This window comes from Rattus norvegicus, chromosome 10, assembly GCF_021556685.1.
Source record: "Rattus norvegicus strain SHRSP/BbbUtx chromosome 10, alternate assembly SHRSP_T2T, whole genome shotgun sequence".
Taxonomy (NCBI): Eukaryota; Metazoa; Chordata; class Mammalia; order Rodentia; family Muridae; genus Rattus; species Rattus norvegicus.
In genome coordinates this window covers 49393635-49410008 of record NC_141543.1, presented here as the reverse complement: position 1 = coordinate 49410008, position 16374 = coordinate 49393635, and the positions used below count along the sequence as shown (strand labels likewise).

Sequence of the window (16374 nt, the reverse complement as noted above, 5' to 3'; positions counted from 1 at the left end):
ATTTTAAAGCTATAATTTCGTTCTGCTCATCCACTTTTTTAAAACAGAGTCAGATTTTGACATAAGGTTTATGCCATTACATTTTATGTTTAACAAATCTTACTGATTATGCACTTCATTTACAAGGTAATTCTTAATAAATTCAGCCCTTTTTTATAAAATTATTATTCATTTATTCCTCTTCCTCTGGACATTCTCCATCGTGTGACAAAAACTGAGTCACATGATTAAAATCTGGCTAACTAGACCTGTGTCACTGGTTCCCATTTCTAAGACCTTATTTTAAAAGAAACACAGGGGGCACGAGTAGAGCAAATTGATTTTTGTAAAAATTAGAATATAAAATGGCAAAGGAGTGTCAAAGAAATTAATACAACACAAAAGAATGTTCAATGAGGAAAAAGTGTTCAATGGGCCAGAGAAGCTGGGTCTGTGAGTGAGGCGTGCCTAACTTGAGTGGAGGTGGTTTGTGGAACTTCTCTCTGCTCGTTTATCACACTGTCTTCAGCCACTTTCTCAAGGCCCCCTTGACCTCCTTGTTTCTCACACTGTATATGAGAGGGTTCAGCACCGGTGTGAAGATGGTGTAGAAGGCAGACACCACTTTGTCGCTCTTGCCTGGCTGATGGGACTTGGGTCTCATGTAGATGAAGATGATGGCCCCGTAGAACAATCCCACCACAGCCAGGTGTGAAGAGCAGGTGGCGAAGGCTTTCTTCCGGGCTGCAGAAGATCGCATGCGGAGCACTGCCACCAGGATGAGCGAGTAGGAAGCCAGGACGAGGGACAGCGGGATCAGGAGCATCAGGATGCAGCAGATGTACATGAAGAACTCAAAGACTCTGGTGTCTGCGCAGGCAAGGCGCACCAGAGAAGGAGCCTCACAGAAGAAGTGGTTGATTGTCCGAGATTGGCAGAAGGGGAAACTCAGGATGGTGCCCACCTGCATCAGCCCATCGGCAGCTCCCAGGAGCCAGGACCCCACCGTCAGGTAAGCACACAGCTTGGGGCTCATGAGGACATGGTAGCGCAGGGGATAACATATGGCTACGTAGCGGTCATAGGACATGGCTGCCAGGAGGAAGCACTCCCCCCCTGCCAAGGTGAGGAAGAGGAAGATCTGGGAGCCACAGCCCGCAGGGGAGATGGATCTCGTGTTCATCAAATAGTTGGCTGCCATTTTGGGGACGATGGTGGAGACTAGCATCATGTCCATGAAGGAGAGCTGGCTGAGAAGGAAGTACATGGGCGTGTGCAGCCTGGGTTCCCTGCAGATGAGAAGGATCATGAGGGTGTTGCCCATCAGGGAGGTAGTGAAGATTACTAACACAGAAGAAAGCAGGAACAAGTGGGCATAGGTGTGGCTGAAGAGCCCGAGAAGAATGAAGTCCACCTCCGTGCTGTTACTGGGAGTCTTCATAGCTCTGAACAAACCTGAAAGACAGAAGGTGCTTGCCTTTTCTTTTAGAGATCGGCTATTCTGGAACTACTCCTGTAAACTAGCCTGATCCTGAACTCACAGTGATCCACCTGCCTCTGTTTCCCAGTGGGAATAAAGACATGAGCCACAACACCTGGTCTGAGAATGATTTTTTTTTAAGTGACTTGAAACCAAATGATGGGATATTTCAATTTAGTAGGATGATTAAATTTTTTTTACCACCTAATGTAGATGTTATGGATCAGCAAGTAGGAGCACACTTTTGAGTTTGTTTCTTAGATCCCACATAAATAGTTAGGTGTAGTTCCCATGTGTTTGTTGCCTTATCTCTGTGAAAGGCAGAGACAGAAGAATTACTAGGGCTCCCTGCTGCCAGTCAACCCCCGACTCCCAGATACAAGGGCCTGGTTCAGGAAGAGACACTGCCTCAAATAAATAAGACAGAGACTGATAGAGGAGGACATCAGTACCTACCTCTGGCCTACCAGTGTATCCATACAACAGAGGCACACACACAAACAATTCCTCCTACCTCTGGCCTGCCAGTGAATCCATACCACACACATGCACACACACAAACAATTCCACTGTCTATTTGCCATCACCACTCACTGTCTACCTTTGTTGCCCCATAGTAGAATTTGCAATACAATTAAATATAACTTATAGAATAAACAGTCTAGTGCCTCAGAATGTGTTTACCCCTGTGCTTATCTTAACCGTGGCATAAAGAAGCATTACTGTGTGATCTCAAATTCCTTCAGTTTGGTACTTCTCAGTCGAAAGAACCCAACGTCCTCGCAAAGTTGTGAATATGGCTATGACCTGAGTCATGACCTTTGCACTTTATTGCATGTAAGTTCAATGTTGTTCCATATAAAAGCAAGGAAAAACTCCTGTCATAATGGAGATCCATGTGGCTGACTTTCTCTACTCCACATGTGAGGTGCTGCTGTCCTATATACGCAATGAGCACAGAAGTTCCACATCACAGTACAGTGTCTCACAGCATCTTAATTTCTTTCTGGATGAGAAAAGCCATTCCTTTTCACACTGATTACTGCCTTACCTTTCTCTAGTGCACTCTCAAAAGTGATACTAAATTTCATCAAAGATTCCTGTAGAAAACTGACAATTTCATGAAGACACAGTTGTAGGGAGCATAAATTGTGTTACAGACTTTCACACTTACAGCACTCAGGAGCCAGAGGCAGGAGGATCTCTGTGAGTTTGAGGCCAGCCTGGTCTACAGAGTGAGTTCCAGGACAGCCAGGGCTATACACTGGGATGCTATTATGAGAAAAAGAAAGAAAACCTTGTTCTTCTGTTTTCTATTTAAAATGTTTCTTGTTTTTTTTTGTGACAATGTGTAGTAGTTTATCATAGTTATCCATTTGTGTACATCTTCAACCTAGTTCACAGTTTTCAAGTTAATGTAATTACATTGCTTTAAACCTTTTATATGTGCTTAGAATTCTTGCATGGTACTGGTTCTCAGATGTTGGTTTGTGTTTCGCTGGTGCAGTACTCGAAGGCTAGTCGTTATTAATATATGGATGGAATCTATGATCACTGTAAAATTGATATTACTATTTCCTATCATTGCAAATACATTGCTGCCCACATGAAACCTCCTTCTAGACACACACTCACACACACACACATACACACACACTCAGAGACACAGACCCGCACACATAGACATGGACACATCCATACACACACATACATATGCACACACACATAGAGACACAGATACATATACATATATATATATATTCATAGGCACAGTCAAATAGAAACATGCATAGAGACACATACACACACATGGATACATGTACACACACATAGACACACTCATATATACACAGAGACATACACACACACACACACACACGAGAGAGAGAGAGAGAGAGAGAGAGAGAGAGAGAGAGAGAACTATTACAATATCAGTTTAAATAAAAGTATTTTTCCAGGGCCAGCAGTGCAGCTCTCTAGTGGAGTACCTGCCTTCCATGTGTAAAACCTTGAGTTTGGTTCCCACAACCACAGAAAACCATTACAGTGATCTGAGAGTAGCTGTTTCATACTCAAATATTTTAAATAAGAAATGTATCTAGTTCAGAACTAGCTTGCAATTGACTTCCCTTTGTTCTAATAAAATAAAAATGGTTTCAGTGTCTCTGGGCTTCTGATGTCATTTCCTTTCATGGATTCCTTCTGACTCTAGTGCAATCTTACATGACAGTAGCTAACACAGTCATGCTGATCTTTGAGAATGGATAATTAGTATTTATGAAAGTTTCCCCGACACCTTCGCTAAGGTATGGCCATCTAAAAGTCAACACGATGTTTTTACATCACGCAGGATGGTTACTCCTGCTTCAAATAGGAAGTTATTTTAAGTTTAGAAGCAATCAGGTAACAAAATCTTATAATATGCCACTTCCTGACAGAGATGTTTCCTTGGGGGAATATAATAATGTGATTTCAAAGGATAAAATTCAAGCTAAAGTCATAGGTCAGAAGAATTGCCATTTCTGTATCCCAACTGCCCTATATGCTGAAAACAGAATAAATTTCCTTTCCTATTTATTGTCTTAATCAAAAACGAAAAATATAATAAACAACAGTCTCCTGAATGCCTGGGCTAGAGATGAAATGATCAACTTTCACATCATTGATACATTGAATTCAGATAGGTGATATCATCTGAGTAAAGCAATATCAGGCTATTTTGCTACCAATAATATGGTTTTGTAAAATGGAAGCAAGGAATAATTGACTTTACACACACACACACACACATATATATATATATGTATTGTGACAAGGATTGGTATGTAGCCCAGGATGTCCTGGACCTTGAAGTTCTCTTTGGCTTCCTGGGTGCTGGGATGGCAAATGCATGTCATTAGGTCAGCGTTGTTTCTAACTCATAAATAAATGAAATATAAGATTATTACAGTAGTGCTGCGTTGACCGAGGAAAACCCGTATACCTTTGTTGCTTAAATGATATGAAAACCCAGTCAGTATACTCTAAGGACTCTGCCATCCAATCAGGAGTGAGTGAGGATCAACTATCTTGTTCATGCACCTGCAGACTACACATCTGGAGTGCATTCATATGACCTTTGGAGTCAAACCCACTCTTAGATCAGCGGCTCTCAACCTTTGGTTTGCACACCTCTAGGGGTCACATATCAGATATCCTGTATATCAGATGTATGCAGTATAATTCACAGTAGTAGGAATATTACAGCTATAAAGTAGCATTGAAATAATCTTATGATTGGGGGGTCACTACAAAACAAAGTACTATATTAAAGGGTCACAGCATTAGGAAGGTTGAGAACCACTGTCTTAGGCAAAAAAAGTCCCCAGTCAGTATTTTAAAATAGGGACTCATCTTACAGGCTTGCTTTAAGAAAAAATGGGTAGTTTAAATTGAGCGTTTGACCACCTATTGTTCTCTAGGACGTTATTTAAAAAAACCATTGCTGGGTTGAGCAAGATGGCTCCAAAAGTCTGAAGCCTTGAATTTGATACCCAGAACTTGTGTAAACATGAAATGAGACAACAGACTCCACATCATTGTCCTCTGACCTCCACTGTGTGTGCGTGTCTATGCACAAGAATAATAAATGAGATTGAATGACATTGCTAGTCCTGGAGGGAAGTGCATGAAATATTTCAATGAGAAAATAGAATACACACGTCTATGTTGGGTTAAAATGTGCCTCACTCTCAATTCTCCTGAAAACTTCTTTCGTACCGTTTGTATATTTCAAACTGCATATATAATATATTATAATTTTTTGATTAAGTACTGAATATATATAGTGTCTCAGTGAACAACAAAAGAACAATTTAGACATTTACCATGCATATTCACTAAGTTCCTGAGGTTTCCTCTGTGTTTCACACCATGAATCAGACTGTATTGAAGTCAACCTCAGGGCAGAGGGAAATGAGACAAAACCACTATAACCTGTGGCCAACTGGGAGTGGAAAACAGACTCTCATACCTTGACTCCATACCTGGGAGTATTGATACTTGTCCTGGATTTCATCTAAGAAATAAAAGGAAAGGTGAAAACATATTACATTCACAAAAGGTTTAAAAGTTTCTCTAAAATGTGTAAAGAGAACAGCTGGGTGGACCCACTGAGCTGCTACAATGTAATAAACCACTGACCTTTCATATCCCGTTAATTGGTAGAGACTTTGTGGCTCTGTCAGGCTTTGTGGATTTTACCAATGGTGACTGTAGAGAGTTTAGAGAGAATACGTATGAGGTTATGGGGTGAGGCATAGCTACAGGGGTTTCTCTCTTTCAAAAGTGCTACGAATTATGGCATAGTTCCTAAATTGTGGAAATGGAATATCCTGTACTAAAACCTTGAGAGACCACCACCTGCCATTCTAAGCACTCAGTCTTGGAGCTAAGCGCTCACCTGCGTCAGGAGCAGCTGCTATGCAGAGTGGTCTGTGTCTGTAGCTCTGACCCCACGAATCACCACGGAGACCTCAGCACCAGTCCTACTAGCTGTGAGACACGAAAAGCTCCAGTCAGGCTCATCCCACTGTCAGGCTGTGCAATCTTCAGTGAGGACACCCTTAGTGACATTCAGCTGAAGATATGTCTTCCATTTATAGCTCCCTAAAGTTAACTTTCAAATTAAATCCCAGGACATTTGATCCCTGAAGTAACTGACCCATATTGGTAACATCAGTATACGACCATTTGAAAGAGATCCAGTTTTCAATGTAGTTACATGTGACAGCGAATTCACAATCTCACTCCTGGAAACATGTCAGTCATTCTAACCTCTGTATTTGTGACAATCCGTGTGTTGAGAAAGATGTGGTTATCACGTGGAGAAGGCATGCAATGTGAGAATTATTTTGCCTGTATGGCTACTCTTTGAAAACAGGCATGGCTCAACTGAAGCATTAAAGTTTGTAGCTATCCATTTGGTAGCTCTCTGATTTGTTACAGCAAATGAATGCATTGATGTTTGTAGCTGATTTGGCACAGCCATTTGAATGCCTTGAGACTCAGGGTAATCATTTACAAAAAGGGCTAAAATATCTGTCCAGTTCATTGACTGAGTTTACTGAACAGTGAGTGATTGACACCAGGTTTATCCAGAAGTATCTGCTCCCACCTTGCCTTCTGCATTTACATGCAAACCCCCTGCCTTCTGATGTGGGTATAGTTAAGGGGAGGTATTTTTCTAGTGCTTTAACTCCTTAAGAAAACTAAATTAAATCTATGCTATTCCACTTAAGTTATAACTGAACAAACACACGCACCTCTGGGTGTCAACTGTCAGTTGAAATAAGAAATCTGCTTGTGTTGTGTTCTACTCAAGTATACAGGAATTCCTGAGCCAGCATCTAGAGCTTTTCCACTTTTACATTTCAATAGATTGGTACCTATAGGCATGGGAAGATTCTGTTATACAGTAAGGTGACCAGTGTGAATAAAAACACACTATTTAGTTCAAAGAAACCTGGAGCAGAGGATTCCAAATGTCTTTTTTCCCACAAAGAAATGATGAATGTCCATAATGGGCTGGAGAGATGTCTCAGCAGTTAAGTTACCTGTTCTTCCAGAGGTCCTGAGTTCAAGTCCAGATGGTGGCTCACAACATCTAGAAAGGAAACTAATGATCTCTTAAGGCATGCAGGTGTACATACAGACAGAGCACTCACACATTTATTTTAAAAATGTGATGGTAACCAATAAGTTAATTACGATGAAATGATCATCATACAGTACATACATGTATTATATTGTACTCCATAAAGAAGAACATTCTATCCTAAAGCAAAAGGATATACCTTCTTCTCAGCTCCTCATGGTACTTTCTCCAAAATTGACCATATAATTGGTCAAAAAACGGGCCTCAACAGGTACAGAAAGATAGAAATAATCACATGCGTGCTATCGGACCACCACGGCCTAAAACTAGTCTTCAATAACAATAAGGGAAGAATGCCCACATATATGTGGAAATTGAACAATGCTCTACTCAATGATAACCTAGTCAAGGAAGAAATAAAGAAAGAAATTAAAAACCTTTTAGAATTTAATGAAAATGAAGGTACAACATACCCAAACTTATGGGACACAATGAAAGCTGTGCTAAGAGGAAAACTCATAGCGCTGTGTGCCTGCAGAAAGAAACAGGAAAGAGCATATGTCAGCAGCTTGACAGCACACCTAAAAGCTCTAGAACAAAAAGAAGCAAATATACCCAGGAGGAGTAGAAGGCAGGAAATAATCAAACTTAGAGCTGAAATCAACCAAGTAGAAACAAAAAGGACCATAGAAAGAGTCAACAGAACCAAAAGTTGGTTCTTTGAGAAAATCAACAAGATAGATAAACCCTTAGCCAGACTAACGAGAAGACCCAGAGAGTGTGTCCAAATTAACAAAATCAGAAATGAAAAGGGAGACATAACTACAGATTCAGAGGAAATTCAAAAAATCATCAGATCTTACTATAAAAGCCTATATTCAACAAAACTTGAAAATCTACAGGAAATGGACAATTTCCTAGACAAATATCAGATACCGAAGTTAAATCAGGAACAGATAAACCAGTTAAACAACCCCATAACTCCTAAGGAAATAGAAGCAGTCATTAAAGGTCTCCCAACCAAAAAGAGCCCAGGTCCAGATGGGTTTAGTGCAGAATTCTATCAAACCTTCATAGAAGACCTCATACCAATATTATCCAAACTATTCCACAAAATTGAAACAGATGGATCACTCCCGAATTCCTTCTATGAAGCCACAATTACTCTTATACCTAAACCACATAAAGACCCAACAAAGAAAGAGAACTTCAGACAAATTTCCCTTATGAATATCGACGCAAAAATACTCAATAAAATTCTGGCAAACCGAATCCAAGAGCACATCAAAACAGTCATCCACCATGATCAAGTAGGCTTCATCCCAGGCATGCAGGGATGGTTTAATATAGGGAAAACCATCAACGTGATCCATTATATAAACAAACTGAAAGAACAAAACCACATGATCATTTCATTAGATGCTGAGAAAGCATTTGACAAAATTCAAAACCCTTTCATGATAAAAGTCCTGGAAAGAATAGGAATTCAAGGCCCATACCTAAACATAGTAAAAGCCATATACAGCAAACCAGTTGCTAACATTAAACTAAATGGAGAGAAACTTGAAGCAATCCCACTAAAATCAGGGACTAGACAAGGCTGCCCACTCTCTCCCTACTTATTTAATATAGTTCTTGAAGTTCTAGCCAGAGCAATCAGACAACAAAAGGAGGTCAAGGGGATACAGATCGGAAAAGAAGAAGTCAAAATATCACTAATTGCAGATGATATGATAGTTTATTTAAGTGATCCCAAAAGTTCCACCAGAGAACTACTAAAGCTGATAAACAACTTCAGCAAAGTGGCTGGGTATAAAATTAACTCAAATAAATCAGTAGCCTTCCTCTACACAAAAGAGAAACAAGCCGAGAAAGAAATTAGGGAAACGACACCCTTCATAATAGACCCAAATAATATAAAGTACCTCGGTGTGACTTTCACCAAGCAAGTAAAAGATCTGTACAATAAGAACTTCAAGACACTGAGGAAAGAAATTGAAGAAGACCTCAGAAGATGGAAAGATCTCCCATGCTCATGGATTGGCAGGATTAATATAGTAAAAATGGCCATTTTACCACAAGCAATCTACAGATTCAATGCAATCCCCATCAAAATACCAATCCAATTCGTCAAAGAGTTAGACAGAACAATTTGCAAATTCATCTGGAATAACAAAAAACCCAGGATAGCTAAAACTATCCTCAACAATAAAAGGACTTCAGGGGGAATCACTATCCCTGAACTCAAGCAGTATTACAGAGCAATAGTGATAAAAACTGCATGGTATTGGTACAGAGACAGACAGATAGACCAATGGAATAGAATTGAAGACCCAGAAATGAACCCACACACCTATGGTCACTTGATTTTTGACAAAGGAGCCAAAACCATCCAATGGAAAAAAGATAGCCTTTTCAGCAAATGGTGCTGGTTCAACTGGAGGGCAACATGTAGAAGAATGCAGATCGATCCATCCTTATCACCCTGTACAAAGCTTAAGTCCAAGTGGATCAAGGACCTCCACATCAAACCAGACACACTCAAAGTAATAGAAGAAAAACTAGGGAAGCATCTGGAACACATGGGCACTGGAAAAAATTTCCTGAACAAAACACCAATGGCTTATGCTCTAAGATCAAGAATCGACAAATGGGATCTCATAAAACTGCAAAGCTTCTGTAAGGCAAAGGACACTGTGGTTAGGACAAATCGGCAACCAACAGATTGGGAAAAGATCTTTACCAATCCTACAACAGATAGAGGCCTTATATCCAAAATATACAAAGAACTCAAGAAGTTAGACCGCAGGGAAACAAATAACCCTATTAAAAATTGGGTTTCAGAGCTAAACAAAGAATTCACAGCTGAGGAATGCCGAATGGCTGAGAAACACCTAAAGAAATGTTCAACATCTTTAGTCATAAGGGAAATGCAAATCAAAACAACCCTGAGATTTCACCTCACACCAGTGAGAATGGCTAAGATCAAAAACTCAGGTGACAGCAGATGCTGGCGAGGATGTGGAGAAAGAGGAACACTCCTCCATTGTTGGTGGGATTGCAGACTCGTAAAACCATTCTGGAAATCAGTCTGGAGGTTTCTCAGAAAATTGGACATTGAACTGCCTGAGGATCCAGCTATACCTCTCTTGGGCATATACCCAAAAGATGCCCCAACATATAAAAAAGACACGTGCTCCACTATGTTCATCGCAGCCTTATTTATAGTAGCCAGAAGCTGTAAAGAACCCAGATGCCCTTCAACAGAGGAATGGATACAGAAAATGTGGTACATCTACACAATGGAATATTACTCAGCTATCAAAAACAACGGCTTTATGAAATTCGTAGGCAAATGGTTGGAACTGGAAAATATCATCCTGAGTGAGCTAACCCAATCACAGAAAGACATACATGGTATGCACTCACTGATAAGTGGCTAATAGCCCAAATGCTTGAATTACCCCAGATGCCTAGAACAAATGAAACTCAAGACGGATGATCAAAATGTGAATGCTTCGCTCCTTCTCTAAAAGGGGAACAAGAATACCCTTGGCAGGGAAGAGAGAGGTAAAGATTAAAACAGATACTGAAGGAACTCCCATTCAGAGCCTGCCCCACATGTGGCCCATACATATATAGCCACCCAATTAGACAAGATGGATGAAGCAAAGAAGTGCAGACCGACAGGAGCCGGATGTAGATCGCTCCTGAGAGACACAGCCAGAATACAGCAAATACAGAGGCGAATGCCAGCAGCAAACCACTGAACTGAGAATAGGTCCCCCGTTGAAGGAATCAGAGAAAGAACTGGAAGAGCTTGAAGGGGCTCGAGACCCCATATGTACAACAATGCCAAGCAACCAGAGCTTCCAGGGACTAAGCCACTACCTAAAGACTATACACGGACTGACCCTGGACTCTGACCTCATAGGTAGCAATGAATATCCTAGTAAGAGCACCAGTGGAAGGGGAAGTCCTGGGTCCTGCTAAGACTGAACCCCCAGTGAACTAGACTGTTGGGGGGAGGGCAGCAATGGGGGGAGGGTTGGGAGGGGAACACCCATTAAGAAGGGGAGGGGGGAGGGGGATGTTTGCCCGGAAACCAAAGAATTATTATTAAGTATTAAATAAATTAAAAAAACTGAAAAAAAAGAAGAACAGGAGTTCTCTGCTTTCAGACCCCGTGAGAGAGAGAGAGAGAGAGACCCAACCGCCTGGTCAGGTGGGCACTCCTGAGGCTTCAGAGCGGAAGAGACCACCAACACTGCTCACCCCTGTCCACATCCCTGGCCCAAGAGGAAACTGTATAAGGCCTCTGGGCTCTCGTGGGGGAGGGCCCAGGAGGGGCAGGACCCCTGCCTGAGACACCACCGGAACCTGAAGGAAACAGACCGGATAAACAGTTCTCTGCACCCAAATCCCGTGGGAGGGAGAGCTAATCCTTCAGAGAGGCAGAGAAGACTGGGAAACCAGAAGAGACTGCTCTCTGCACACACATCTCGGACGCCAGAGGAAAAAGCCAAAGACCATCTGGAACCCTGGTGCACTGAAGCTCCCGGAAGAGGAGGCGCATATCTTCCTGGTTGCTGCCGCTGCCAAGAGCCCGTGGGCAGCACCCCACGAGCGAACTTGAGCCTCGGGACCACAGGTAAGACCAAATTTTCTGCTGCAAGAAAGCTGCCTGGTGAACTCAAGACACAGGCCCACAGGAACAGCTGAAGACCTGTAGAGAGGAAAAACTACACGCCCGAAAGCAGAACACTCTGTCCCCATAACTGACTGAAAGAGAGGAAAACAGGTCTACAGCACTCCTGACACACAGGCTTATAGGACAGTCTAGCCACTGTCAGAAATAGCAGAACAAAGTAACACTAGAGATAATCTGATGGCGAGAGGCAAGCGCAGGAACCCATGCAACAGAAACCAAGACTACATGGCACCATCGGAGCCCAATTCTCCCATCAAAACAAACATGGAATATCCAAACACACCAGAAAAGCAAGATCTAGTTTCAAAATCAATTTTGATCATGATACTGGAGGACTTCAAGAAAGACGTGAAGAACTCCCTTAGAGAACAAGTAGAAGCCTACAGAGAGGAATCGCAAAAATGCCTGAAAGAATTCCAGGAAAACATAAATAAACAAGTAGAAGCCCATAGAGAGGAGACACAAAAATCCCTGAAAGAATTCCAGGAAAACATAAATAAACAAGTAGAAGCCCATAGAGAGGAGACACAAAAATCCCTGAAAGAATTCCAGGAAAACACAATCAAACAGTTGAAAGAATTAAAAATGGAAATAGAAGCAATCAAGAAAGAATACATGGAAACAACCCTGGATATAGAAAACCAAAAGAAGAGACAAGGAGCTGTAGATACAAGCTTCACCAACAGAATACAAGAGATGGAAGAGAGAATCTCAGGAGCAGAAGATTCCATAGAAATCATTGACTCAACTGTCAAAGATAATGTAAAGCAGAAAAAAGCTACTGGTCCAAAACATACAGGAAATCCAGGACTCAATGAGAAGATCAAACCTAAGGATAATAGGTATAGAAGAGAGTGAAGACTCCCAGCTCAAAGGACCAGTAAATATCTTCAACAAAATCATAGAAGAAAACTTCCCTAACCTAAAAAAAGAGATACCCATAGACATACAAGAAGCCTACAGAACTCCAAATAGATTGGACCAGAAAAGAAACACCTCCCATCACATAATTGTCAAAACACCAAACGCACAAAATAAAGAAAGAATATTAAAAGCAGTAAGGGAAAAAGGTCAAGTAACATATAAAGGGAGACCTATCAGAATCACACCAGACTTCTCGCCAGAAACTATGAAGGCCAGAAGATCCTGGACTGATGTCATACAGACCCTAAGAGAACACAAATGCCAGCCCAGGTTACTGTATCCAGCAAAACTCTCAATTAACATAGATGGAGAAACCAAGATATTCCATGACAAAAACAAATTTACACAATATCTTTCAACAAATCCAGCACTACAAATAATAATAAATGGTAAAGCCCAACATAAGGAGGCAAGCTATACCCTAGAAGAAGCAAGAAACTAATCGTCTTGGCAACAAAACAAAGAGAATGAAAGCACACAAACATAACCTCACATCCAAATATGAATATAACGGGAAGCAATAATCACTATTCCTTAATATCTCTCAATATCAATGGCCTCAACTCCCCAGTAAAAAGACATACATTAACAAACTGGATACACAACGAGGACCCTGCATTCTGCTGCCTACAGGAAACACACCTCAAAGACAAAGACAGACACTACCTCAGAGTGAAAGTCTGGAAAACAACTTTCCAAGTAAATGGTCAGAAGAAGCAATCTGGAGTAGCCATTCTAATATCAAATAAAAATCAATTTCCAACTAAAAGTCATCAAAAAAGATAAGGAAGGACACTTTATATTCATCAAAGGAAAAATCCATTTCCATTAGTTTTAATGTTTTTTACAAAATCTTTGAGGATTAAAGTTTGATCCACTAGATTTAATATAGTTAAATGAAAATGAAAATTAAGATGATAGAAAGGAATGCTACCATGACTATGTGACGGAGAGTCTGAGAGTAAGATGTTCTCTTTCTATAATTAGAAACATCTTTAATTGAGAACCTAGAGGTTGTTAGAATACAATGAGTATTTTAGCTTATTAGCTGCAAATCAGAAGTAAAGGCATCTACAGGACAGGACAAGAAGGGTCAAAATAAATTAGGTTGTTAATTGTGTAGTGACAGGGTCTTAGATACTCATTCTTGGAAAACGAAGAATCTGTATTATTTTTCCTTACAAGTGTGATTTTCTTCATGTTTTACTGTTTTATTGTTGTAAAGAGACACCGTGACCATGAAAATTTGTATAAATAAACATGTTTAGTTGGGTCTGTCTAAAAAAAAACAAAGGAAAAATCCACCAAGATGAACTGTCAATCCTAAATATCTATGCCCCAAATACAAGGGCACCTACATACGTAAAAGAAACCTTACTAAAGCTCAAAACACACATTGCACCTCACACAATAATAGTGGGAGATTTCAACACCCCACTCTCGTCAATGGACAGATCATGGAAACAGAAATTAAACAGTGATGTCGACAGACTAAGAGAAGTCATGAGCCAAATGGACTTAACGGATATTTATAGAACATTCTATCCTAAAGAAAAAGGATATACCTTCTTCTCAGCTCCTCATGGTACTTTCTCCAAAATTGACCATATAATTGGTCAAAAAACGGGCCTCAACAGGTACAGAAAGATAGAAATAATCCCATGCGTGCTATCGGACCACCACGGCCTAAAACTGGTCTTCAATAACAATAAGGGAAGAATGCCCACATATATGTGGAAATTGAACAATGCTGTACTCAATGATAACCTGGTCAAGGAAGAAATAAAGAAAGAAATTAAAAACTTTTTAGAATTTAATGAAAATGAAGGTACAACATACCCAAACTTATGGGACACAATGAAAGCTGTGCTAAGAGGAAAACTCATAGCGCTGAGTGCCTGCAGAAAGAAACAGGAAAGAGCATATGTCAGCAGCTTGACAGCACACCTAAAAGCTCTAGAACAAAAAGAAGCAAATATACCCAGGAGGAGTAGAAGGCAGGAAATAATCAAACTCAGAGCTGAAATCAACCAAGTAGAAACAATAAGGACCATAGAAAGAATCAACAGAACCAAAAGTTGGTTCTTTGAGAAAATCAACAAGATAGATAAACCCTTAGCCAGACTAACGAGAGGACACAGAGAGTGCGTCCAAATTAACAAGATCAGAAATGAAAAGGGAGACATAACTACAGATTCAGAGGAAATTCAAAAAATCATCAGATCTTAATATAAAAACCTATATTCAACAAAACTTGAAAATCTACAGGAAATGGACAATTTCCTAGACAGATACCAGGTATCGAAGTTAAATCAGGAACAGATAAACCAGTTAAACAACCCCATAACTCCTAAGGAAATAGAAGCAGTCATTAAAGGTCTCCCAACCAAAAAGAGCCCAGGTCCAGATGGGTTTAGTGCAGAACTCTATCAAACCTTCATAGAAGACCTCATACCAATATTATCCAAACTATTCCACAAAATTGAAACAGATGGAGCCCTACCGAATTCCTTCTATGAAGCCACAATTACTCTTATACCTAAACCACACAAAGACCCAACAAAGAAAGAGAACTTCAGACCAATTTCCCTTATGAATATCGATGCAAAAATACTCAATAAAATTCTGGCAAACCGAATTCAAGAGCACATCAAAACAATCATCCACCATGATCAAGTAGGCTTCATCCCAGGCATGCAGGGATGGTTTAATATACGGAAAACCATCAACGTGATCCATCATATAAAGAAACTGAAAGAACAGAACCACATGATCATTTCATTAGATGCTGAGAAAGCATTTGACAAAATTCAACACCCCTTCATGATAAAAGTCCTGGAAAGAATAGGAATTCAAGGCCCATACCTAAACATAGTAAAAGCCATATACAGCAAACCAGTTGCTAACATTAAACTAAATGGAGAGAAACTTGAAGCAATCCCACTAAAATCAGGGACTAGACAAGGCTGCCCACTCTCTCCCTACTTATTCAATATAGTTCTTGAAGTTCTAGCCAGAGCAATCAGACAACAAAAGGAGATCAAGGGGATACAGATCGGAAAAGAAGAAGTCAAAATATCACTATTTGCAGATGATATGATAGTATATTTAAGTGATCCCAAAAGTTCCACCAGAGAACTACTAAAGCTGATAAACAACTTCAGCAAAGTGGCTGGGTATAAAATTAACTCAAATAAATCAGTAGCCTTCCTCTACACAAAAGAGAAACAAGCCGAGAAAGAAATTAGGGAAACGACACCCTTCATAATAGACCCATATAATATAAAGTACCTCAGTGTGACTTTAACCAAGCAAGTAAAAGATCTGTACAATAAGAACTTCAAGACACTGAGGAAAGAAATTGAAGAAGACCTCAGAAGATGGAAAGATCTCCCATGCTCATGGATTGGCAGGATTAATATAGGAAAAATGGCCATTTTACCAAAAGCAATCTACAGATTCAATGCAATCCCCATCAAAATACCAATCCAATTCGTCAAAGAGTTAGACAGAACAATTTGCAAATTCATCTGGAATAACAAAAAACCCAGGATAGCTAAAACTATCCTCAACAATAAAAGGACTTCAGGGGGAATCACTATCCCTGAACTCAAGCAATATTACAGAGCAATAGTGATAAAAACT

The 16374-nt window shown here is 40.2% G+C and overlaps 1 protein-coding gene across 1 annotated transcript; it reads right to left on the bottom strand.

Annotated features, from left to right (window-relative positions):
• Nucleotides 1-493: 493 nt before the first annotated feature.
• On the bottom strand, nt 494-1420 carry Or2t45b (olfactory receptor family 2 subfamily T member 45B). Its single transcript, NM_001000772.1, is given in 1 exon segment — nt 494-1420. A coding segment is annotated over 1 exon segment (927 nt).
• Between the last annotated feature and the right edge of the window lie 14954 nt (nt 1421-16374).